The 24,804-nt window shown below is 36.2% G+C and overlaps 1 protein-coding gene across 5 annotated transcripts in view; it reads left to right on the top strand.

Moving 5' to 3' along the window:
- VPS13A (vacuolar protein sorting 13 homolog A) overlaps nucleotides 1-24,804 on the top strand; it is a 244,393-nt gene that overhangs the window by 79,158 nt on the left and 140,431 nt on the right. For all 5 annotated transcript variants that reach the window (XR_006352770.1, XR_006352771.1, XM_043963495.1 and 2 more), the window contains exons 26-34: nucleotides 3,856-4,012; nucleotides 8,373-8,452; nucleotides 11,128-11,187; nucleotides 11,413-11,569; nucleotides 12,472-12,588; nucleotides 12,670-12,773; nucleotides 16,307-16,474; nucleotides 18,274-18,575; nucleotides 23,471-23,618. Coding sequence is in view for 3 of the 5 variants with exons in the window: in XM_043963495.1 (XP_043819430.1) it covers nucleotides 3,856-4,012; nucleotides 8,373-8,452; nucleotides 11,128-11,187; nucleotides 11,413-11,569; nucleotides 12,472-12,588; nucleotides 12,670-12,773; nucleotides 16,307-16,474; nucleotides 18,274-18,575; nucleotides 23,471-23,618 (1,293 nt within the window). In the remaining 2 variants the exon portion in view is untranslated. The remainder of the gene's footprint in view (nucleotides 1-3,855; nucleotides 4,013-8,372; nucleotides 8,453-11,127; nucleotides 11,188-11,412; nucleotides 11,570-12,471; nucleotides 12,589-12,669; nucleotides 12,774-16,306; nucleotides 16,475-18,273; nucleotides 18,576-23,470; nucleotides 23,619-24,804) is intronic.

Genomic DNA, 24,804 nt, shown 5'->3' with positions numbered 1-24,804 from the left:
CCCCCCCAAAAAAAAGTAGTTATGGTCATTGTTGTGTTTAACAATTGGTTCTATGAGCCAGCTAGGTGGCACAATGAATAGAATATTGGCCCTGTAGTCAGGAAGATCTGAGGTGACCCAGGCCTAGTCACTTAACCTCTGCTTGCCTCAGTTTCCTTAACTGTAAAATGGTAGTAATGATATTATCTACCTCATAGAGTTGTGAGGATTAAGTGAGATAATATTTGGAAAGCACTTAGCATAGTTCCTGGCACATATTAATCACTTAATAAATGCTAATTTCCTTTCTTCCTCTTTGAAAAAAACACTCACAATATACTTTTTATAGTTTAATATGCATTAATAATTTCTCCATCACTTTTTAAAGTCTTGACAATCAAAACAAATTGTTCCTGATTTACAACATTTGTTGATTGATTAATTGATTTATCTATTTATCTGTCTATCTATTAATTTATTTATTGCTTTTTACTGCTCCCTCCCCCAAGCTGCCCTTCCCTCTTTCCCCTTTTCTACACTCCTCCCCCGCTTATTTCCTTCCCCTCCCACTTTCCCTCAGGGCAAAAATATATTACTATACCTACTTGAGTATGTATGTTATTCCCTCCTTGAGCCAATTCTGATGATAGTAAGGTTCACTCACTCCTCCACTCCTTCCCCCTCTTCCCTTCTCCTCCATAAGTTTTTTTCTTGTTTCCTTTATGTGAGTTACCTCTCCCCAGTCCCCAGTGCATTCTTCCTACCCCTCAACCGTATTTTAAAGATGTCATCATGGGTTAGCTAGGTGGCACAGTGGACAAAGCACCAGCCTTGAACCCAGGAGGTCCCAAGTCCAAATCTGGCCCCAGACATACGACACCCCACCCTGCTTGCCCCACGAAGAACAAGGATAAACAAAAAATAAATGCTTTACAGATATGATCCCTTCATATTCAGTTCAGACCTGAGTCCTCTAAGTGTGTTCCTTTCAGCTAGCCTAATACTGAGAAAGTTCTTATGAGTTCGAAGTATTATCTTCCCATGTCAGAATGTAAACAGTTTAATCTCGTTTTTTGTTTTTGTTTTTGCAGGGCAATGAGGGTTAAGTGACTTGCCCAAGGTCACACAGCTAGTTAAGTGTCAAGTGTCTGAGGCTGGATTTGAACTCAGGTCCTCCTGAATCCAAGGCCAGTGCTTTATCCACTGTGCCACCTACCTGCCCCTAGTTTAATCTTTTAATATCCCTCATGATTTCTTTTTTCTGTTTATCTTTTTCTGCTTCTCTAGGGTCTTGTATTTGAAAGACAAATTTTCTATTCAGTTCAGGTCTTTTCATCACAAATACCTGAAAGTTTTGCTGGGTAGGTGATTCTTGGCTGTAGTCCCCGTTCCTTTACCCTCTGGAATATCATATTCCATGCCCTCCAGTCCTTTAATGTAGATGCTGCTAAATCTTGTTTTATCCTTATTGTAGCTCTACAGTATTTGAATTCCTCTTTTCTAGCTGCTTGCAATATTTTCTCCTTGACCCGGGAGCTCTGGAATTTGGCTATAATAGTCTTGGAGGTTTTCCTTTTGGGATCTCTTTCAGGAGGTGATTGGTGGATTCTTTCAATTTCTATTTTACCTTCTGCTTCTAGAATATCAGGGCAATTTTCCCTGACAATCTCTTGGAAGATGCTGTCTAAACTCTTATTTTGGTCATGGTTTTCAGGCAGTCCAATGATTTTTAAATTATCTCTCCTGGATCTATTTTCCAAGTCAGCTGTTTTTCCAAGGAGATATTTCATATTGCCCTTTATTGTTTTATTCATTTGGATTTGCTTTACTTTGTCTTGGTTTCTCATAAAGTCACTAATTTTCTTCAGAGATCTTTTGTATCTCTTTTTCCATTTGGCTTTTCAAGCTGTTGACTTTTTTCCTCAAGATTTTCCTGCATCATTCTCATTTCTCTTTCCATTCTTTCTTCCACCTCTCTAAATCATCCTTCTATCTCTCCTGCTTTCTCTTCAGAGTCCCTTTTGAGCACTTTCATGGCCTGAGACCAATTCATATTTTTCTTGGAAGCTTTGGACATAGGGGACCTGAGGTTGCTATCCTCTCCTGAGGGTGCACCTTGATCTTCCTTCTTGTTAAAGCAACTTTTGATAGTTCTCAACTTTCTTTGCTTGCTCATCTTGCTGTCTTTTACTTGACTTTTAACTCCCTCTTACAGTGGGGCCCTACTTCCAAGCTACCTACCTACCTGTTGATTTTTGGCTGTTTTTTTCTTCTGGTAAAGGTGCCCCTTTTACCTGAGAGTAGTGAGTAGAGTCCAGTTTTGCTCCTCAGTCCTCACTGCAATGTCAGTGAAAAGTAACACCAGGAATGGCCCTTCCCAATCAAGTTCCAACTTGTTGCTCTTCCAGGCTCTTATCAATACCCAGTCTCCAGGCTTAAATTGGTGAGCTGGAAACTCAAGGAGTCTGGTCCAGAAGTCCCTTCCCCTTGGTGAGCATGCTCCACCCTGCATTTGCGATGTCTCTGCTGAGTTCCTTGGACTCAGGAGTTGGGGGTGGCCCCCTCCGGGCTCCGACCTTTGCTGGTGAAGGGTGCTGGGAGTGCTGGAACCCGGAGGGCCCCGCAGCTCCTTACATCTCGGTGGGACCTCCAATTGTGAGGGAAAAATCCATCCTCTTCTCAATAATTCTCAGGAACTCAGCAGCGAGGTGACAAAGCCTCTTTATTTCATTCTCATGAGAAGGAGGCACCCCAGTGTGCAGCTAGTGGTTGCCCTACCTGTTGATTTTTGAGGTGCAAATGCTCACCCTGAAAATTTAAGTGTGCTGACTCTTGAGAGCAGGTACAAGCTGACTCTAGTACACCTTTGTCTGCAGTGATTAATCTTTTGCTGTTGGAGAGGGATGAAAACGATCAATAGGAGACCAGTATCTTTTCTCATACTACACCTGTCTATTGATTATAATTTAGAGAATTTTCTTTTAATTCTGTTTCAGGATCAGCCTGGAGGCTTTCAGGAAAAAGAAGCCTACTCTTTGCTGTTTAATGTGTTCCCCACCAATATGTGTTTCTTTGTTTTTGTTTCTACTTGTTTTTCAGTCGTGTCTGACTCTTTGGCCCCATTTGGGGTTCTCTTAGCAGGTACTGGAGTGGTTTGCTATTTCCTTTTCCAAATGAGGAAACTCAAGCAAATAAGGTTAAGTGACTTGCGCTTTAATATTACAGACAACCATGTAAGAAGGAACTCTTAAGACCTAGTCCAACCTGTACTTGAATAAAAATGCCTTCAATAATGATCTGGACAAATAGTCATCCAGGCCCTACTTGAAGACTTCTTGTGAGAGAGAGCTCCATTACCTTCTGGGACAGCCCATTTCACTTTTAGACACATCTATTAGGAAGTTTTTCCTTATCCTGCACTAAAATCTTTTTGTATGCAGCATGCATCTACATATTGTTCTTAGTTTTGTCCTTTGGGACCAAACAGAACAGGTCTAAAACCCCTTTCCATCACAGAGTCCTTGAGATAGTTGACTTAGGGTCAGTTATCATGTCTTGGTATGGTATGGTCTCAGGCTTCTTTACCATCTTGGTCATCTTCCTCTGGATGTTTTCAAATAGCAGCTATAGTTTTTTAATCTCTTTTTTCCAGTTCTATAGAGTTGATTGAGAAGCTACTTTTAAAAAATACAATGCATAGTTGTATATTTCCTTACATAGAATTAATATTTGCAATACTAAAAATGTAAAGAACAATGAAGTGACACTACTATGAACCTTATGCATTTATTATAAGGAATAGAGGTAATTACATTATTTTACAAAAATTTTTGTATGATTATGGTTTCTCTTCTCTCCTTTTTATCTCCTGCCCAGGTTTTAATACAGTGTTATCACCTTGTTGAAAATTCGGAGCAGCCTATGTTGGAACTAGATATCCTAGGATTAGGCACAGAGATTCAGTTGAGAAGATTTGACATGAGAGCAAGTGCTTACCTGAAGGAAATTTGTTTAAAATGTCCAGAGTACATGGGTATGATTCTATCTGGTTTGTTTTTGGGGAAAAATGAGTAAATAAAATAAATTTAACAATTAATATCAGGGAAAAATTAAAAGATGCTAAAATTCTAGATTTAGAGATAGAAGGATCCCTAGAGGTCATCTAGTTCAACCCCTGGAAAGAAGACTTCCTTTGGAGTCAGAGGGTGAAAGCCTTGTTCTCTCACTAGTTAGCTATATGACCTTTGAGGAACTAGGTACCCACAGTGGGTAGAGCACTGGCCCTGAAGACAGGAGGACCTGAGTTCAAATCTCACCTCAGACACTTACTAGCTCTGTGACCCTGGGCCAGTCACTTAACCTTAATTGCCTTAAACATCTGGAGTCATCTCCAATCATCCTTATATATGTCTCGTCACTGGACCCAGATGGCTCTGGAGGAGAGAGTGAGGTTGGTGACTTTGCATAGCCCTGTCTCACTTAAATCCAATTCACTGCAAGTCATGACATCACCCTGATGTCATGGTCCTTTCAAGAATGAAGGACAAACAACAACAATGTGACCTTTGACAACTCACTTCTCTTGAGTTCTATGTGAGTATCTAGAATGGAGTATGTATAAAAGAGGGAGAATTAATAAGATTTGGCAACCAATTGAATTGTGAAGAGAAAGTGAAGACTAAGATAGACTCCTAAAGTTGTGAGTGAATATGAGATTTCCAGTTTTTCTCATATTTGTTATCTTCAAATTAAGTTATTCTTCTGGTGCTGCTCATTACATTTGCTTCACTTTATTCAGGTCTTCCTATGTTTCTTTGGATCCTTTATTTGTCATTTCTTTTGCTATAATAATATTTGATTATATTCTCATACAGCTTTCTCAGTTGATGGGCACCTATTTTTTTAATACATCATTTACTTTATTTTTTTTTAATTATAAAAGTATTTTGGGACAGCTAGGTGGTGCAGTGGATAAAGCACCAGCCCTGGATTCAGGAGTACCTGAGTTCAAATCCTGCCTCAGACACTCGACACTAGCTGTGTGACCTTGGGCTAGTCACTTAACCCTAATTGCCTTACCAAAAAAAAAAGTATTTTATTATTTTCTAGTTATGTGTAGAGATAGTTGGGCGCCTATTTTTCCCCCTAGTTCTTTCTACTACAAAAAGTACTGCTACACATACTTTTATTTTTGTTTGTTTGTTTTTTTGGGTGTGGGTTTTTTTGTTGTTGTTGTTTTGTTCTGGTTTTTTTGGTTTGGTTTTTGGTTTTTGTTTGGTTTTTGTTTTTTGGTGGGGCAATTAGGGTTAAGTGACTTGCCTAGGGTCACATAGCTAGTAAGTGTCTAGTGTCTGAGGCCGGATTTGAACTCAAGTCCTCCTGAATCCAGGGTCAGTGCTTTATCCACTGCTCTACCTAGCTTCCCCCATACGTACTTTTATACAAAGTACCTTTGTCTCCATCATTGATATCCTTGAGATATATGCTTAGTAATGATATTGCTAGATCAAAGTGGATGTACATTTTAGTGAATTTGGGGGCATAGTTCCAAATTTTTTCCAGAATGTTTGAACCAATTCATAGCTCTACTCATTTTACATTACTGTACTAGTTTTCCCACAGTGCATCCTACAATTGTGTGCTCAACCGTTTTACCACTATAGTTTATATCTTTCCTTCACCTTCAGAGAAAAGGAGCTGAAGTTAGGCCTCAGCTAATAATGAATATTTTTGGAAATAGTACTTTGTAGGATATAAGGAATCTGAGCTTTATTCCATACTTTAGGGAGACTAAGGGGAGAAATACCCTGTTCTGGTGGTGACTCAGATAAGTAAATACATATGGAAGAAATCAATGACTTTGTCAGCTAGTGGTCACCTCCTGCTCCACCTCGCCCATGGCTTGAAACTCATGTATACAAAATTAGCCTTTTTCCTGGAACTTTTACTGGGGCAAAGTGAGGATAGTATTTTCTATCTTATGCAGGGGCTTTCATCCTTCTTGTTCTACTTTTATGCCTTTTTTATTTAAGACTGTCCTTGATTTTCATTTAAACTTTGTTTTATAGTATAAAACTATTCAGAGTTATGCTAGGAGTGGAGTATATAATATTTGATATATGACATATCTTCTAGAGATGATTCTGAACTTCCTATTTCCCTACAAATGTTATTGGGTAGCATTTGGAGAGTCATTTTGTATGCCTTTTACAAACATGTTGCTTGCTCTGTTATTTTTGGAAGACAGCTAATTGATTGCCTAGTAGTTACAAGGCATATAAGGCCTATTTCTTTTATTAGTAGAACAAATCACAAGAAAGATTTTTCAGTAGTAGAGAGTTACACATGGTACCTGGGATATCAACATCTTGTCCCTATATAGCTCCTAATATTTACACATTGTTTTCTGCTTCTATCATTTTGGAGTGAATAGATGAGGGGAACTCAGATTTTGAATTGGGGTTTCCACTAGTAGTGGTTGGCTGCTATAGTCCCTGTACATTTAATAAGCTTAAGGTAAAAACATTGCTCTTTCTCAGAGGCCATCTGGTCTAATCTCCTTATTCTATATATATAGATGAGGAAACAGGTCCATGGAGATTAAGGGATTTGTCCAAGGTATAAATGAACTAATTTGTAGTAGGGTAGTAAGCATCAGAGGTGGAATTTGAACCCAGGTCCACTAATTCCAGAGCCTTTCCATTATATCATGCTGCCTCTGCAATGTTGTTGTGTTATCCCAAACTAAATTTCTAATAGCTATGATCTGATTACATTAATTTTCAACCCTACTACAGGAAATTCCTCAATTCCTCTTCTTTTGGTCATGTTCCCATCACCTTTTTTTTTTTTTTTTTGGTAGCTGGGCAATGAGAGTTAAGTGACTTGCCCAGGGTCACACAGCCAGTAAGTGTCAAGTGTCTGAGGCTGGATCTGAACCCAGGTCCTCCTGAATTCAGGGCCAGTGCTTTATCCCCTGCACCACCTAGCTGCCCCCCTCCCATCACTTTTAAAAAGTTACCTGTAGGTAGTTTCTTTTTTTTTTTTTTGGTGAGGCAGTTGGGGTTAAGTGACTTGCCCAGGGTCACAGAGCTAGTAAGTGTTAAGTGTCTGAGGTCAGATTTGAACTCAGGTACTCCTGAATCCAGGGCTGGTACTCTATTCACTGCGCCACCTAGCTGCCCCTGTAGGTAATTTCTTATGTGAATAACAAACTGAAAACAGTGTATAGGTGAGTACATAATCAGTACTTAGTAGATATTTATTGATTTGTGAACAAAATCAGGCTTACACCAAAATTAATCTGATACATATCTCAATCCGTAAATATTTATTAAACTTATTACTTGTCAAGACACAGTGCTAGTATCATAATGGTATCTTTAATGTGACAAAATTAACCCTGAATTCTCTAAAGCTATACCAAAAGAGTACAACCTCTGACAGGTCCTACCAAACTAGGAAAAGGCTTTGAAGATGGGCCTGAGGATGATGTTGTCTGAGAGACTAAGCTGCCTACATCAGGAGAGACTCATCACTTGATTGATCACAGGGATGATGATTTTTTTTGGTGCTCTAGTAATTATAGTTATTTGAAGTATTAAAGTAAGAAGTATTTAATGGTATGTATCTGTGCACAAGAGCATGAGATCATTGACCTGTGGAATTATTTGGCATAATTGGTAATTAGTCAATTCATGGATATAACTTACTAGTTTCATAGTCGTAGGGTTTTTTTTTCTTTCAAATTTTCTCTTTAATTTTCCAGTATCAGTAAGTAGTGCTGAGTTAATAGTTTTTTCTTGTTTTCTCATAATTTAACGCTTGTCATATATAAATATGTTCATTCTATTATTCTCCAACAGCTAGAGCTTCCTGTAACTCTATGCCATATCTCTTTAACACTATAGAAATGAAGGTTTCTCTGCCTTAATCACCTAGTTTTCTTTCCTCAACCCCTTCTCCCCATAATACTTATATACCTAAAGGGTATTTTATCAATGCTTCTTGTTTTCTCCATCTATGTGAAAGTGCTGAAGCTGAGCTAGAGACCCCAGCAAGAGGCTATGGGGTAGCTCCTAGGCTAAGGGTGGTATCAGAAAAATCAAGAAAAGAGATCATAAAAAATTTATTCTGAATCTCCTGAATCTTGGCAACCTGGAGATAGGAGAAAAGTTAAATGGGAGGAACTCACAGGGCAAGTTCCAGAGCCTGAAGCAGATAAATATTCCTTAATTTCTAGTATTCCCAGAAAATAGAACTCTGTCATCCAAGGTTAGTGATCTTTAGTCCCATATTGTGATATGTTTAAGCTGTATAGGTACTCTTATTATCTTAAATCTTAATTTTAGTTGTTTTCCTATATAAAGTAGCTTTTTGAAATTTGTTTTTAGATGAAAAGGGTAAACCAGTATACATTATCACAACACTTGATAATACAGTAGAAGATCTGCTAACACTGGAATATGTTAATGTAAGTGATTATTGATATATTCAGCTTATGTAATGAATGCATAATCGAAAGTTTTGTGTAAATCACTTTAAAAATCTGATCATATTATTCCTGAAATGATAAATTTTCTTTATTTTTAATTTTATTCACAATTATTTGCTATAGGTTTTACTTTTTTACCCATCAATATCTCAACAAACAAACATTTATTAAGTATTTACTGCATGCCAGACAGTGTTAAAGCACTAAAGATCCAGTTTGCAAAGAATGAAATTGCAAGGAGTGTACTTTCTAATGGGGAATTCAAGAAGTACATGTATTAATACAAATACAGCATAAAGTGAATAATTACAAATATATTCAAAGTTGTTAAATACAAGGTAGTTTGGAATGGAGATCACTAGCATTTGGGGAGTGGGGAGGAATTAACATAGGATTCATGCTGAAGATGGTTCTTGAGCTGCATCTTAAAGTAAGAGAGGAACTCTATAAGGCTGAGGTAAAGGGAACATGCATTTTCAGGAGTATGGGAAATCCAGTGCAAAAGCCCAGGTATGGGAGATGAGTGTCATGTATGAAGAATAGAGAGAAGGCCAATTTGTCAGGATTGAAGAATGAAGGACAGACAGTAATATCTATTGGAAAATTTAAAAAGTAGATTGGAGCCATATTGTGAATGTCTTTAAAAGCTAAATGGAAGAATTTATGTTTGATTTTAGAAACAATAAGAAACCATTGAAGCTTTTTGAGTAGGAGAATGGCATGGTCAGACCTGTAAGGAAGAGTACTTTGGCATTAATGTTTAGGATGGATTATTTTAGCTGAGAGACTTGAGACAGAGACCATTTGGGGGTTTTGACAGTAATATAGTTGACAGTTGATGAGGGCTTTCAAATTAAGTTGTAGCTGTGTGTGTGTGTGTGTGTGTGTGTGTGTGTGTGTGTGAAGAAAAGGCAAGAAAAATGCAGAGGTAGAAATGTCAAGTATGGCAACTGATTGAATATGTGGGGTAAGGAAGAGTGAGGCGGTGAGGATAATGCCAAAGTTATGAACCTGTGAGACAAGAAGGGTTTGACAGAAATAATGAAGTGTAGAAGTGGGGACAGTTTGGTGTCAAAGATAATTAGTTTAGTTTGATACATGTTAAATTTGACACATCTCTGGGGCACTACTTGGAATTTTCCATTAGGCAGTTGGTGCTACAGGATTGGAGTTCAAGGGAAGAGACCGGTGCTGTGTGTGTGTATACACATGTGTGTGTATATAAACGTACACACATATATTTGCATAGATGTGTGAATTATCTACATGTAAATGCTTGTTAAACCCAAAGGAGTTGATGTAGTTACCTAGAGTGTAGAGGGAGAAGGGAACGATGCCTAGTAATGAATGTTGGGACATTATAAAATCAAGAAGTTTGAAACAACTCAATGAGAATTTGACCCTCTCTCCCCATTTGTAATTTTGTAGAGTAGTTATTCATATAGTAGTACTTCTATATTAACAGCATAAAATTACTGAGTCTAGGATAAGTAGAAGAGTAAATATTATAATTATATAAACAAAGGGTTTTGCTTTGTTTTAATGGTAAGTACATTTTACCATGTGATATTTTAAAGAGGACTTTTGATGTTTATTTTTGAGAATTTATCTTTGTTCCATGATAATTTTCAGATATGAGCTAAAAAATATGCTAATATATACCCAACTAATGAATAGTGAATATTGATAACAGAGACAAGTTTTAAAGTCAAATTATAATTATTTGAAGTATTTACTAATCCATTTTTATTAACTTGCCTTTTACAAAGGATAGATAAATAAATATATACTTATACTGAATGATGGAAGTGCTTCCTAGTATTTTTCATAAAACAGAGCAAAATCAAAGGTGATTGGGAAAACTTTTAAAAATTAAATTTAAAAGCTACCTTTTTTAGACAAGACTAATTTTCTTTTTTGGCTAAAAACATTTGTACAATTTATTTCATAGCATCAACCAGCATTAACTTAAAATGGGAAAATAATTTTCTTTTAAAATACATTTCATTGGGGGGCAGCTAGGTGGCACAGTGGAGAGAACACTAGCCCTGGATTCAGGAGGACCTGAGTTCAAATCCAGCCTCAGCAAACACTTTACAATTACTAGTTGTGTGACCCTAGGCAAGTCACTTAACCCCAATTTCCTCACCCACCGCCCCCCCCCCCCCCAAAAAAAAAAGCATTTGAAGCGGGGTAGCTGGATGGTACAGTGGATAAAGCACCGGCCTTGGATTCAGGAGGACCTGCGTTCAAATGTGGCCTTAGACACTTGACACTTACTAGCTGTGGGACCTTGGGCAAGTCACTTAACCCTCATTGCCCCACCCAAACACCCCCCACAACAAAACAAACAAACAAAAAATTTGAAAAGTATTTTTGATTATAGTCAGCAGTGAATTGTAAGTCTATAGAAATTAGATAGTATTTAGGTGCTTTGGGGATGATTTTTTATTGTCAAACTTTACAGTTGAACATTCATATAAAGATTTAGAAATAATTACATTTTGAAAGTTTTTTCATATTTTTCACTTTTGTTTTCTCTGTAGTATCTGTCTTCATAGATAAATACAAATACAAATGGAAAAATTTAAACATTTATGTTAGTATTATAAATTGGTTATATATTCATATGCCTCCTTTTTTTCTTTGTATAGGCTGATAAACATGGACCAAACCTTAAAACTACCTATAAGAATGTTCTACAACTGTTAAAGGTATAGGTACATTATAACCACAAGAAAATAAAAACCCCTAAATATTTTATCTATGTTTCCAACCAGTTGTTTTTGTAAATTATTGTTTCCTGTTAGATTGTAAACTGTGTAAGACCTTTATCTTATACTTTAAAAAATTCTTCCCCCACCTTGGGTTTTTAATAGGGTAGATACTCAATGAATATTTATTGTTGTTCAGATAATTCAATTAACTTTGATTCATAGGTAAATTTTTCCTCTTTGGATATTCATTTGCATACTGAGGCACTTTTGAGTATTAGGAATTTTATAAATAATCTCCTTCCTGGAAGAGAGGTAAAATCACCCTCAGAAAGTCAAATCGTGGAAACTGAAGACAGAGGAGAAATAGTTAAGAAATTATGTAAGTTTTTAAAATTTCATTTCACATTTTATATTAAATAGAATAAAATATTACAATGGTTTACTTACTCAAATTCCATAATATTAATATGTATTATTGTTAATTGTTCAACCTAGTTTAAAATGTGTTAGGATCAATTCTAGGTTGATCAGAATTAATTTGTTGTTATTATTATTACTATTACTATTATTATTACTGTTACTATTGCTACTGTTATTCCAGATCTGTGATTTTATCAATGTTGGAAATTTTTGTTATTCACATTCTTTGTACCATATATATATATATATATATATATATATATATATATATATATATACCATAGCATCCCACCTTTAGAGATATGAAAATTAGCACATATAATTGATTACTTCTATAGGCTAGAAAAATGATTAAAGATGTATTTAAATATGATTAGTAGACAACTTAAAGATTATCATGTTTTAGTTTTAGCAATTATCTAGCAGTGACTAATTCACATCTTTTATGATTTTTACTTTGTTAGCATGGGGTTTTATTGTATTTTTAATGAAGAGGCTTCTAGAATTTAAGATTAGAGAAAAATATCTAAAAGGAAGAAATGCTATTTTCCTTAGTCTGAGAATTCCTAGTATGGGACTTCCTTTATAATCAAGGTCACATTCAAACTATAATTTATGGGCTTAGAGAGCTGCCTTAGGGTCTGAAATCATAGGTAGTATGCCCATATTCACATAAGAGGTGAAGTATGAACTCAGGTCTTTTTGATGCTAAGTCAGGACTCCATACATTGGATCATTCTGCTCTGCTAGTTGAGTAATATTCTGTTATTTCTTGATCTGATGTTTTGCTATCCTGCTGACTTGGCTAATTTTTAAAAATAGTTCATTGTTTTTGATAATTGTATTATATTATGTCTACAGCTTCCAAGATATCTAGAACTGAAGATGTCATTACCCTAAAGGTCATTGCTGAATTGTCTTGCTTATGTATCTATATTGAAGACCAGAGATATAGAATTGCTGAAATTACAATTGAAGGTAACAAATTTTAACTAAAACTAAATTCAGAAATTTAAATTTTGACACATAGATATTAATTAATACTTTTTTCCCCTTTAGGATTTGATTCCCAGGTGGTAATGAGACACACTATAACTGAAGTAAATGTAAACCTGAAAAATATTATTATTTTAGATTCTGATGAAATGGCATTATATAAAAAGGTAAGAATGTTTGTCCATTAACAGCAAACCAAACAGCAAAGTTAAAATTGATTTATCTTTTATTATTTTGACTCCTTGAATGCAGGGACTGTTTTTTGCTTCTTTATGTATTTCCAGAGCTTTTCAAAGTACTCTTACATAGTAGGCACTTTAAAAATCTTTATTGATTGACAGTAATAGGTTTTTTTTGTTTGTTTTTTTGGTGAGTCAATTGGGGTTAAGTGACTTGCCCAGGGTCACACAGCTAGTAAGTGTTTAGTATCTGAGGCCAAATTTGAACTCAGGTCCTCCTGACTCCAGGGCCGGTGCTCTATCCACTGTGCCACCTAGCTGCCCCTATAGTTATAGTTTTTTTTAAAGTATGTGACTGTGGAAATATAGGTCCCTCAAAACCAGTCATCCAATTTTAACTGGAGGTGCTACATTCTTTGCCCATGTAGAAAATTAGTTGTAGTTTTGGGTACCTACAGATCAGTAGTAGACACACTTATTTTATGCTTCTAAGTCTCCTTGGTATATTTAAGACCTCACATAACCACTCATGGATAGTAAACAAGTCAGACTTAGTGATCTTATTCTGGCTTTCTCAGCCTTGGGGAAGTTATTGTGACCTTGAACCCACTCCAGATTTTGTGAACACCTGCTGATGATGTTCAAAGCAATTTGGGAATCTCCCTTCTTCTCCTTACCACTGTGATAACTAGTCTGTGGTGGCATTGGGTTAAATTTTAGCATCCTTTAGAGTAAATTGAAATCCTGAATGTAGTGTGAGAAGAGTAACCATCCCAGTCATGCTATGGTTTTATAACCCCAAGAACTAGTTTTAGAGCAGAATGGATCTATGGAAAGTACCTGTAGTCTTCTTGATTTCAATCTAGACCCATCTGAAATATTTATTGGTTTTACATGCTGAGCTGGTGTCAGCAGCTTTCTTCTCATAGTACTATAAAAAGGACCATGAGGTTTAGTGCCCAGGAAGACAACGTTGTCATCAGTCTCTCTTAAATGTTACTTTTGATGTGACTTGGATTGTCTAATTATATAATTTTGACATTATTGATTTTTTTTTTTTGGTGAGGCAATTGGGGTTAAGTAACTTGCCCAGGGTCACACAGCTAGTAAGTGTTAAGTGTCTGAGGCCACATTTGAACTCAGGTCCTCCTGACTCCAGGGCCAGTGCTCTATACACTGCGCCACCTAGCTGCCCCGACATTATTGATTTTTAAAAATATTTCCTTTATTTCCAAATATGTACTTCATTTCTCATCCCTTCTCAGCAAATCATCTTTTATAACAAACAGTAAAAAAGAAATAGGAAAAGAAACCACTTTGGTAAAACTAACCAACACATTAACTGAGCATTTACAATGTTTTACAAACTCAGAGGACAGGAAGGAGTAGTATTTTTTTTCTTTTGTGGGGCCAAAATTAAATAACTGGTTACCAATGCTTTTCTTATTTTTTGATTTTTACATGTAAGTTACATCTAAAAACAATTTTTAGCATTCATTTTTTTTTTTTAAATTTTAGGTTCCAGATTCTCTCCCTTCCTTTTTTCCTCCTTTTCCTAAACCCTCTCCCTGATGGGTCAAACAATTTGATACAGATTATACATGTTTAGTCATACAAAACACATTTCCATATTAATTAAGTTTTGTTTTGTTTTGGGGTTTTTTGCGCAGCAATGGGGATTAAGTGACTTGCCCAGGGTCACACAGCTAGTAAGTGTCAAGTGTCTGAGGCCGGATTTGAACTCAGGTACTCCTGAATCCAGGGCTGGTGCTTTAGCCACTGCTCCACCTAGCTGCCCCTATTAATTATGTTGTAAAAGAAAACACAGATTTAAAAAAAAACATAAAAGAAATAAGGTAAAAAATAGTATGCTTTACTCTGCATTCAAACCCCATCAGTTCTTTCTCTGGAGGTGGATAGCATTTTTTATCATAAATCCTTTGGAATTGTTTTAGATCTTTGTATTGCTAAGAATAGCTAAGCCATTCATAGTTGATCATAACACAGTAGTTATGTTATTGTATATATGTTCTGCTGGTTCTGGTCACTTCACTTTATATTGGTTCATATACGTCTTTCCGGGTTTTCCTAGATCATCTCTTACACCCCCCCACCCCCCCAAGCAATGAGGGTTAAGTGACTTGTCCAGGTCATACAGCTAGCATGGGTCAGGTGTTTGAAGCTGGATTTGAACTCAGGTCCTCCTGAATCCAGAGCCAGTGCTTTATCTACTGCGCCACCTAGCTGACCCCAGGTTTTCCTGAAAGCATCCTGCTTGTCATTTCTTATAGCACAATAGTATTCCATCTTAATCATATATCAAAAGCTTGTTCAGCCATTCCACAATTGATGGGCATCCTCTCGATCTCCAATCTTTGCCACCACAAAAAGAGCTTCTGTAAATATTTCTGTACATCTAGATCTTTTTCCCTTTTTGGGGGGGGCAGGGGGGGTCTCTTTGGAATACAAACCTAGTAGCGTTGTTGGTGGGTGAAAGGGTATGCACACTTTTATTGTCCTTTGGGCATAATTCCAAATTGTTGACCATGTATTATTATGTAGAAAAGCCTGGGTTAAGTGAAGGCATGTTGTACAAAAGTTTCAGACATTTAATACTGTACCATACACTTCTCTTTCCACAAATCAAGATGGTTTTTCTGGAAGAAGTGAGCTTCTTCTAGGAGTATTTGACAAATTAATGAATACTACCAACTTGACAGCTCTCTATACCTTCTATTTTAGAGGTGAATATATTCACACATATTTTCACGTTTGAACATCAAAGCATCCTCAGTTCTTTGTTAGTGGAGTTACTTTTAAGTTCCCTTTGGTTTAGGTGAAGATTAAAATTAGTAGCAAATGCTGGCTATGAAATAGGAAAGACAAAATGGTAGTTTAGAATTTGCTCTTTTTTTTTTTAATTTTTTTAATTTTTAAATTTATTATTTATTTATTTTTTTTTGTGGGGCAATGGGGGTTGTGACTCACCCAAGTGTCAAGTGTCTGAGGCCGGATTTGAACTCAGGAACTCCTGAATCCAGGGTCGGTGCTTTATCCACTGCGCCACCTAGCTGCCCCAGAATTTGCTCTTAATAAAGGTAGAATAGATTAAATTTCAATAAACCTAAGTATTTACTGTGTGCAAGGCACTGATATAAAAACAAAATCAGAACAGTGACTCTACACAAGGAGCATACCTTCTATTTGAATAAACATATCCCCACATAAGGTATTTTGAGTTGATTTTTTTAAAAGTCAGATTGAAAGAATTAAAAGAGGACATAAAAATGGTGAATTTGTACTTTATAACATACACTTCAAATCAGAAAGATTTAGATTATAATGCTAGGCCAGTTCCCTCAAGACCATATGAAAGTATCATGAGTATATTTTTGCCTTTTCACATAGTTTGAAAAGTAATAATTTATATATTTTGTTATTGGAGTATCCTATGGGCAGAGCATTTTTGAAAATGGAAGTTATGTTGGTTTGTTTTAATTTAATTATATTTCTTCTTTAAGGTTCTTTATATAACTGGAAAAGAAGTCTTCAGTTTCAAAATGGTTTCTTATCTGGGTGCTACTGCTGGTGCTGAATATATAAATATGAATGTAGTTGATAGTGAGGTTACTTTAACTGTTGGCTGCATTGAAGTTGTTGTAATAATGAAATTTCTATATTCTGTAATGGTAAGTATGTAACAACTATTTTTTAAAAAAATTATTTAAAATAATGCTGCATTCAAGAAGGCCTCATTTATTTAGGATAACTGGGGAGTAATGCATAATATAAGTGACTTTTCCAGAAAATTTAACCATACTTCTTTAACCATTTTGATGAGTCTTTCAAAACTTTATTATTCAGGACCCTTTTCAGCTTAAATAATGTCTGAACATAAGTGATCTATACCTTGGTGTCTATGGTTCATCAGCCAATGCGAACTTTTTGATTTCTGCTATATCAGGGCCTATTAAAGTCTGTTGAAATGTTTGCCCCTTTGCTAAGTATCTCTAAACTGCTTTGCTTTTTGAGTTCTTGCATCTGCTTTTTGTATGTTTCTCCTTTGTCATGAGATATTATTTTTTGTATTATCAGATGCCAATAGTCCCTCTTTTCCCATCCCCTTTCACTCCTTGCCTAATTTCTTGCTTTAAAATGTGGGCTGGGGAATCAGAAAAGGAAATTAATTAGAATTATGTCTAAAATGAGCATAAATAGATACTTAGAATTGGACTGTAGGTACTTTTCTTTTTCTTGTTTTGTTTTTTTTTTTTAAGTGAGGCAATTGAGGTTAAGTGACTTGCCCAAAGCTAGTAAGTGTCAAGTGTCTGAGGCTAAATTTGAACTCAGGTCCTCCTGACTCCAGGGCCATTGCTCTATCCACTGCGCCACCTAGCTGCCCCATTGGTGCTTTCCTATAAAAGTAGTAGTATTACTAAATGTAGTCATCATTATACCTCCTCCACTACCTCCTTCTCCAACACCACCTACTACCACTACCACTACCACCACCACCAACTTATAAACTTATATTAATATGTTTTAAGGGTTATAAAACATTACCCCCCACCCCCAACAACAACCCTCATAATATCCTTGCTGGGCTTTGCATTGCTTTTTAGACTTTTAATTATGATTAGGCACTGCCACCCTCATTTCCTGTTTTCATGTAGCACTTGATTTTTTTCCACAGCAACCACCAAAACCCAGCTTCATAAACATAACATTACAAATGAGAGTTTCAGAATTTACTGGTGTAGCTGAAAGTATGTGAACATAAAACCCTCAAATATTCAAGAATCTCATCAAAAGGAACATAGCATGATCTAATGTTGAAACTGTGAATTAATTTCAGCTAGTAGTTTGTGGTGCCTGCCATGTCAGCTATCAGTGTTTCTCTTTTCTCTTGAAAATATTTAAAATGTCCTTTGGCATCTCTTTGAATTTGCTACCACACCCTGTGGGTCTTGCAGTACAGAGTTTGGGAACCACAGTTCTAAGCATTGAATTAATACTAAATTGAAGTACAAAAATATTCATTAGACCCCAATTACTACTACTACTACCACCACCACCACCACCACCACTACTTTTGTCATGCTTTAACAGTTACAAAATACTTTTTTTCACAACCACCCATATAACATGAGATTCAATGAATAGAGTTATTGACATCTGCAATGGCTTCTTATTGTTCTTATTTTGCTTGTTTTCAAATTTTAATTTGTTTATATTCTTAGCATCTAAATGTTAATTAGGCCCAGTAACTAGATTTTTTAAATCCCACCATTTAAAAAAAAATTCATTGTCCAAGTGCAGGAAAACATTGGGCGTGGGTGGTATATTGAAGACTTATAAACAAACCTATATGATATCACCAAAAAAATTATAAACACCGATAAATATTTAGTAATTATGATAGTCTTTGATTTAGTAACTCCAGGCATCTAAAATTAACATGAAGAATGTAATTCTGTAATTCTTCCAGGCTTTTATAAACAACTTTCAGAGAGCAAAAGAAGCTTTGACTGAAGCAACAGTTCAAGCAACAGGTATAGCTGGTGGTGTAAAAGAACTGGCAAAAAGGAGTTCCCGAATGGCATTGGATATTCACATCAAAGCACCTGTTGTAGTAATCCCACAGTCATCAGCATCTGAAAATGTCTTGGTTGCTGATTTTGGGCTAATTACAATGAAGAACAAATTCTACATGGTGTCAAAGAGCCAGTATAACCCTCCCCCTGTAATTGATGATATAACAGTAAAGCTGAGTGAGATGAAGCTCTACAGGTATAAAAGTTTGTCGGTGTGTATTCTGGTTTGATTATGTAGGATAAATAACCTCAGGTCTTTACACAACTTGGGAACTGTTTTTTTCTTTTAACCTACAGTAAAGTTTAGGGTTTGTTTGTTTGCTTTTTCCTCAAGTACTCCTGGGAAAGACAACTTATTGCTATAATACTGTTTAGTGTCCTGCTGTTTTCATTGTTCTGGCATTTTCATTAAATGAACTGTATATTTACAGTTATGAATATGGAAATGTGTTTTAAGTGGAATCAAATCTAATAATTGTTCCTTCTTAAAAATTTAAAAGCTTGAGGCTTATTTCTGCTTTTTCCATTTGTAGCTTTGTGTGTGTGTGTGTGTGTGTGAATGAGGGTTAAGTGACTTTCCCAGGGTCATGCAGCTAGTAAGTCCATTTGTAACTTTTGAGTTTACAATTTAGGAGAGAGGCCAGGGTATACCAAAAGTCTTAGTGCAATTTTAGGCTAATAGCCTGAAGTTTCACAGTTTTAACATTGGATTGTGCTACATTCCTTTTGATGACCTTTTTGAATATTTGAGATGTGCTTTTGTTTACTTGTGCATTAGGTTAATTGCCTTGGGATATAACGCAGTTACATGTTTAGGGAGTATATTTTCTTGATAGATGAATTTTAAACTGTCATCTGTCCTCTTATGCAGTCTCTCATATCCTCAAAATTTTAGTAGTTGTACATGAGAGGATTTACATATATATAACGTGTCCTAAGTAAAGTCATTCCATAGAATCTTAAAACATATATTCTTCCCTGATCACCCCACATGTAGAGTATTTTGTTTAGTTCTGGAACCATTAGGAAAGACTAGACACACTGTATTATGTTCGCAAGAGGGCGACCAGTTTATCCAAAAAAATGCCAGATGAGGATCATGGAAATGGGGATGTTTTGCTAAGAGGAAAATAGTCTTGGAGTGCACATGATACCATTTTTTGAATATTCGAAGGGCAATTAAATAAAGTGTTTATTAAGCACGTAGTTTATGGGGGAAGATGATGAATAAAAAGGAGTTATAAAGGGATAGGAAGAAAAGTGGAGGAAGGGAGCAGTTCTGCTGGTGAGTAGTTGAGAAATCCAGAGGGTGAATCAAGCTAGTACTGAAGTGGACAAAGCTGGAGGCCTTCATGAAATGGTTTGATCTAGGGACACACCTATTTTTAGAGCAGGCTTCAGGGAGGAGGTATCTCCAGGGTGGGAAGGCTTACAGGAAGAGAGGTTGAGAAATACAGAGAGTCAGAATTGAATTGGATTTGTTCTTTTTTTTGCCCCAGAGAGCAAGAATTATTATCATTTGTTAGAAATTACAGGGAGGCAGATATAGATTTGATATAAAAAAAAACTGACTCATAATGCTAATAGTTGAAAAATGAAATAGCCTGCTTCAAAAAGTAGTTGGCTCCCCCTCACTTGATATCTTCAAGGAAATTCTGGATGACTGAGAGTTGTAGCTGGTATTCAAGAAATTCTTGGCCATGTACTGGTTGAAATAGATGGCCTCTGAGTTTCCTTCCAACTCTTATTCATTCATTCAATAAATATATATTAAATACCTGTTATATGCCAGGATTTGCACTGAGTGTTGAGGATACCAAAAAGGTGAAAAGTAGTCCCTGCTCTCAGGGAGCTTACAATCAAATGGGGAAAACAACATTCAAACAAATACATAGAAAGCAAGCTCTATACAAGCTAAATAGAGAATAATTCAAAGAAGAAAAGCAGGGAAATTAAGAGGGGTTAGGGAAGACTTCCTATAAAAGGTGGTATTTTAATTGAGACTATAAAGGAAGCCAGAGAGATGAGTCAGAGCAGAAGACGGAAAGTGTTCCAGGCATGGGGGACAGCCAGAGATAATGCCTAGAGTGAGGAGATGGAGTATCTTGTTTGTGGAACAGCCAGGACACTAGTGTCACTGGATGAACAGGTATTGGGATGTAAGGTGTAAGAAGACTGGAAAGGTAGGAGGGGGCTAGGTTGTGAAGAATTTTGATTGCCCAGCATAATATTTTGTATTTGCTCCTGGAGTCAATAGGGAGCTACTGGAGTTTGTTGAGTAGAGGAGACATGTTGGGTTAGAGTGGAGAGAGACTTGAGGCAGGCTGACCTACCAGGAGGCTATAGCAATAATCTAGGCATGAGGTGATGAGGTCCTGCCTTAAAGTGATGGAAGTATCAGAGGAGAGGGTGTATTCGAGAGATATTGCAAAGGTGAAATTGACAGGTCATAACTACATATTGGATATGGGGGAGGAAAGAGAGTGAGGAATCCAGAATGACTCTTAGGTTGTGAGCCTGGGGGGCTGGGAGGATGGTGTACACCTGGACAGTAATGGGAAAGGGAGGAGTAGGGAACGGTTTAGGGAGGAAGATGAGTTCTCTTAGATTCTGTGATTTGCTGGGAATTAGGAATGATTTGAATATGTAAATATCTCTGTGGTCTAGCATTTCCTATGTCTGTTTTCACATTCGGGTGGTTTCCACTACTGTTTTACCTTGGCTCCACTTCTACTTAGAATGTCAACCCTATATTTTGTTACTATTATCAGAGTACACTTTTGCCTAGATTCTTCTTAGACTGCACTTTTTTGTTGCTCTTTTCTCCTTTATTGCTGCCCCTATTCTCATTCAATTAAATTTTCAGTCCTGCATCTGTTGCATTCTCTGGTCTAAATGTCTGTGTTAACTTCCATGCTTTTCTAGGCATATCTTCTATTCTTCGATGTCAGAAACAGTTAATAGTTGTAGAGGAAGAAAAGAGATTTAGGTTTTGTTTTGTAGGGGTACTAATTTGGGGAATAGAACTTTTGAAAGTATAATGTATGCTTATTGAAGTAGTAGCATATTAATATTTAGATAATTAGCTATTATCTTAAATATATAGGATTACCATGATGTATCTAAGTAAATAAAGTTTTCTAATAGCTAGTAAAGAGACATTAACATATAAAAATTATGATTATATAAGCTTTTATAGAGCATCTAATAGCAAAGCTTTTTTTTTTGTCATCAAATGGAGTGTTTTTGTGTCTACTGTGTGCAAGGCATAATAAAAAGTAACATAACAGAAGAGAAGGAGCATATCCAACTGGAGAAATTTTGGAAAGGCTTCAGAAAGAAGGTAGCATTTTAAATGAGCCTTGGAGGAGTAGTTAGGTCGTGCAGTTGATATAGTGCTGTCCCTGGAGTCAAGAAGACTCATCTTCCTGAGTTCAAATCAGGCCTCAGACACACTTATTCTAGCTGTGTGACCCTTGGCAAGTCACTTAACCCTGAATTCTTTATCTATGAAATGAGCTGGAGAAGGAAATGTTGAGCCACTTTAATCTCTTTGCCAAGAAGCCCCAGATGGGGCTATGAAGGGTCAGATACCAAATGAACAGCAACTGGAAAATACATAGGACTTTAGAAGGGGCCTAAGTCTCCCAAATGACAGTTGTTTAAATCCAAACTCTTAAAAGCAGCACTCAGTATTCTTCACAATTTGGTGTTAGCCTTACTATTCTATATTTTCTCTCAGTACTTGCCAGTGGTTATGTTGTCCAGTCTTGATCATGATTAGGTCTTCTTCCTAAAATAAACTGTTGGAGGCAAGGCCAGCTATTTCAGATAGGTTATGTGAGACAGTCTCATAGCTCTCTTCCCTTTCACAGCTAAATGGTTAGACAACGTAGACTTCTTTACATTCCACTAACTTTCATTCCCTTATGACCTGGATTCTATTTTTACCACTCAGTTGAAACTGATCTCTTCAAGGTTCTTTTGGGCTTTGTAATTTTTAAATCTGATTTTTTCCCCTTCAATCCTCATCCTTCTCAATGTTTTTGTGGGATTTTACTTATTCAACTATCTCTTCTTCATATATTTTTTCTTACCTTAGGTTTTTAAAATTAATTTTTATTTTTTTATCAGCCATATATTTTTTCTCCTTGAACCTCCCTTGCCCCACAGGAAAAAAAAATAAAAAGAAAAGACAAAACTCTTATTTGTTAAACAAATAAGCCTGGTCTTGAAAAACAAATTTCTATATGGGCTATGTTAAAAAATATGTGTCTCATTCTCCATATTTAATCTATCACCTCTCCATTAGGAGTTGGATAACATTATTCTTCATCAGTCCTCTGGAAATCATGATTTATTATTGTGTTCATCAGAGTTTTTTCAAAATAGTTTGTTTTTACATTGTTGATGTTAGAGTATAAATTGTTCTCCAATTATTGCATCCTTCACTTTTCATCACCTTCCCATATGGGGTTTTCTTGTCCTTTTCCAGCTTGTTTTATGGATAAAGAAACTGTGGTAAACAGGGTTAAAGTAACTTGCCCAGGGTCACATAGCTAGTAAGTGTTTAAGGCTGGCTTTCAACTTCTTTCTTCCTAACTCCAGGCCCAGTGCTATATCCGCTGCGCAACCTGACTCAATTTAAACAAGAGAAGTGAAATTGAAATCAATTATTTGTGTTATCTGTTACCTGAATTACTAAGTTCACTTGAGAAGATTGAAAACTATTTCCAAAATGAGGCTCATGAACGAATTACTACTTTTAGCCATGCTTTGTATCCATTATTAGAAATAGTTGGGTGTAATCTCTCTTTTAAACATTCCCAACTACTTTAAAACATTCAGTGCATTGAGTTATGTACTTTATAAGTTATATGTATATTTACATTCATTATGTATTTATATACTTATCTCACTATAAAATGGAAATCCTATAATATTTTCTTTTTTCGACAAATACAAAAATTATATATATTTGCTGTGTATGTGAAAATAGACATTTAAATTGATCTTTATCCTTTTATTAACTTTTAAAAAATTATTACATTGTTTATAAAGCAACTCAGAACAATCTTTTGTTAATCACAGGTCTCAGTTTGTTGAAGGCCAATTTCCTGAAGTACTAGATATAATGCAACCAATAAATCTTGAGGTTAATGTTCAACGAAACTTATCCTGGGAATGGTACCGAGATATTCCCGCTATGAACCTTGATGCTCAGCTTAAACCAATGGAGGTAAATGTTTTCTTCTTATTGCTCTCTTTGCATATTATTAAGAAAAGGATAAATAAACATAATATTTTTTTTTTCGGTGAGGCAATTGGGGTTAAGTGACTTGCCCAGGGTCACTTGTCAAGTGTCTGAGGCTGGATTTGAACTCAGGTCCTTCTGACTCCAGAGCCAGTGCTCTATCCACTGCTCCACCTAGCTGCCCCCACAATATTTCTTTTTTTCTTTATTTTTTATTTGTAATAAAGTATTTTTTTCCCCATTACATGTAAAGATTGTTCTCAACTTTTGTTTATACAAGCTTTTCAATTTCAGATTTTTCTCCCTCCGCCCTCCCCTAGACAGCAGGTAATCTGATATAGGTTTATTATACACACACACACACACACACACACACACACACACACACACACACACACACACATATATAATAACATTAAACATATTTCTGCATTAGTTGTGTTGTAAGAGAAAAATCAGAGCAATGATGAAAAACCTCAAAATAGAAAAACAACAGCACCAAAGACAAAAGAAATAGTATGGTTCATTCAGCATCTATACTCCACAGTTCTTTTTTTTTTTTCCTGGATTTGGAGATCCTCTTCTATCATGAGTTTCCTGGAACTCTTCTGTACCATTGCATTGGTGAGAAGGATATAGTCCATCACAGTAGATCAACACACAATGTTGATGATGCTGTGTACAATGTTCTTCTGGTTCTGCTCATCTCACATCATCAGCTCACGCAAGACCCTCCAGGTTTCTCTGAACTCCTCCACTTCATCGTTTCTTAGAGCACAATAGTATTCCATTACATTCATATACCACAACTTGTCCAGCCATTCCCCAATTGCTGGGCATCCCCATAACATCCAATTCCTTGCCACCACATAAAGAGCAGCTATAAATATTTTTGTACATGTGGGACCCTCTCCCCTTTCCATGATCTCTTTGGGCAAAAGACCCAAAAGTGGTATTGGTGGGTCAAAGGGTATGCACAGCTTTATCACCCTTTGGGCATAATTCCAAATTGCTCTCCAGAATGGTTGGATCAGTTCACAGCTCCACCAACAATGCTAATGCATTGTTCCAATTTTTCCACAGCTTCTTCAACATTTATTATTTTCCTTTTTTGTAATTTTAGCTAATCTGATAGGTGTCAGGTGGTACCTCAGAGTTGTTTTAATTTGCA

The sequence above is a fragment of the Dromiciops gliroides genome, chromosome 1 (assembly GCF_019393635.1).
Source record: "Dromiciops gliroides isolate mDroGli1 chromosome 1, mDroGli1.pri, whole genome shotgun sequence".
NCBI lineage: Eukaryota > Metazoa > Chordata > Mammalia > Microbiotheria > Microbiotheriidae > Dromiciops > Dromiciops gliroides.
The sequence above is the reverse complement of the archived record's forward strand: the minus strand, read 5'-3'. Positions and strand labels throughout refer to the sequence as shown.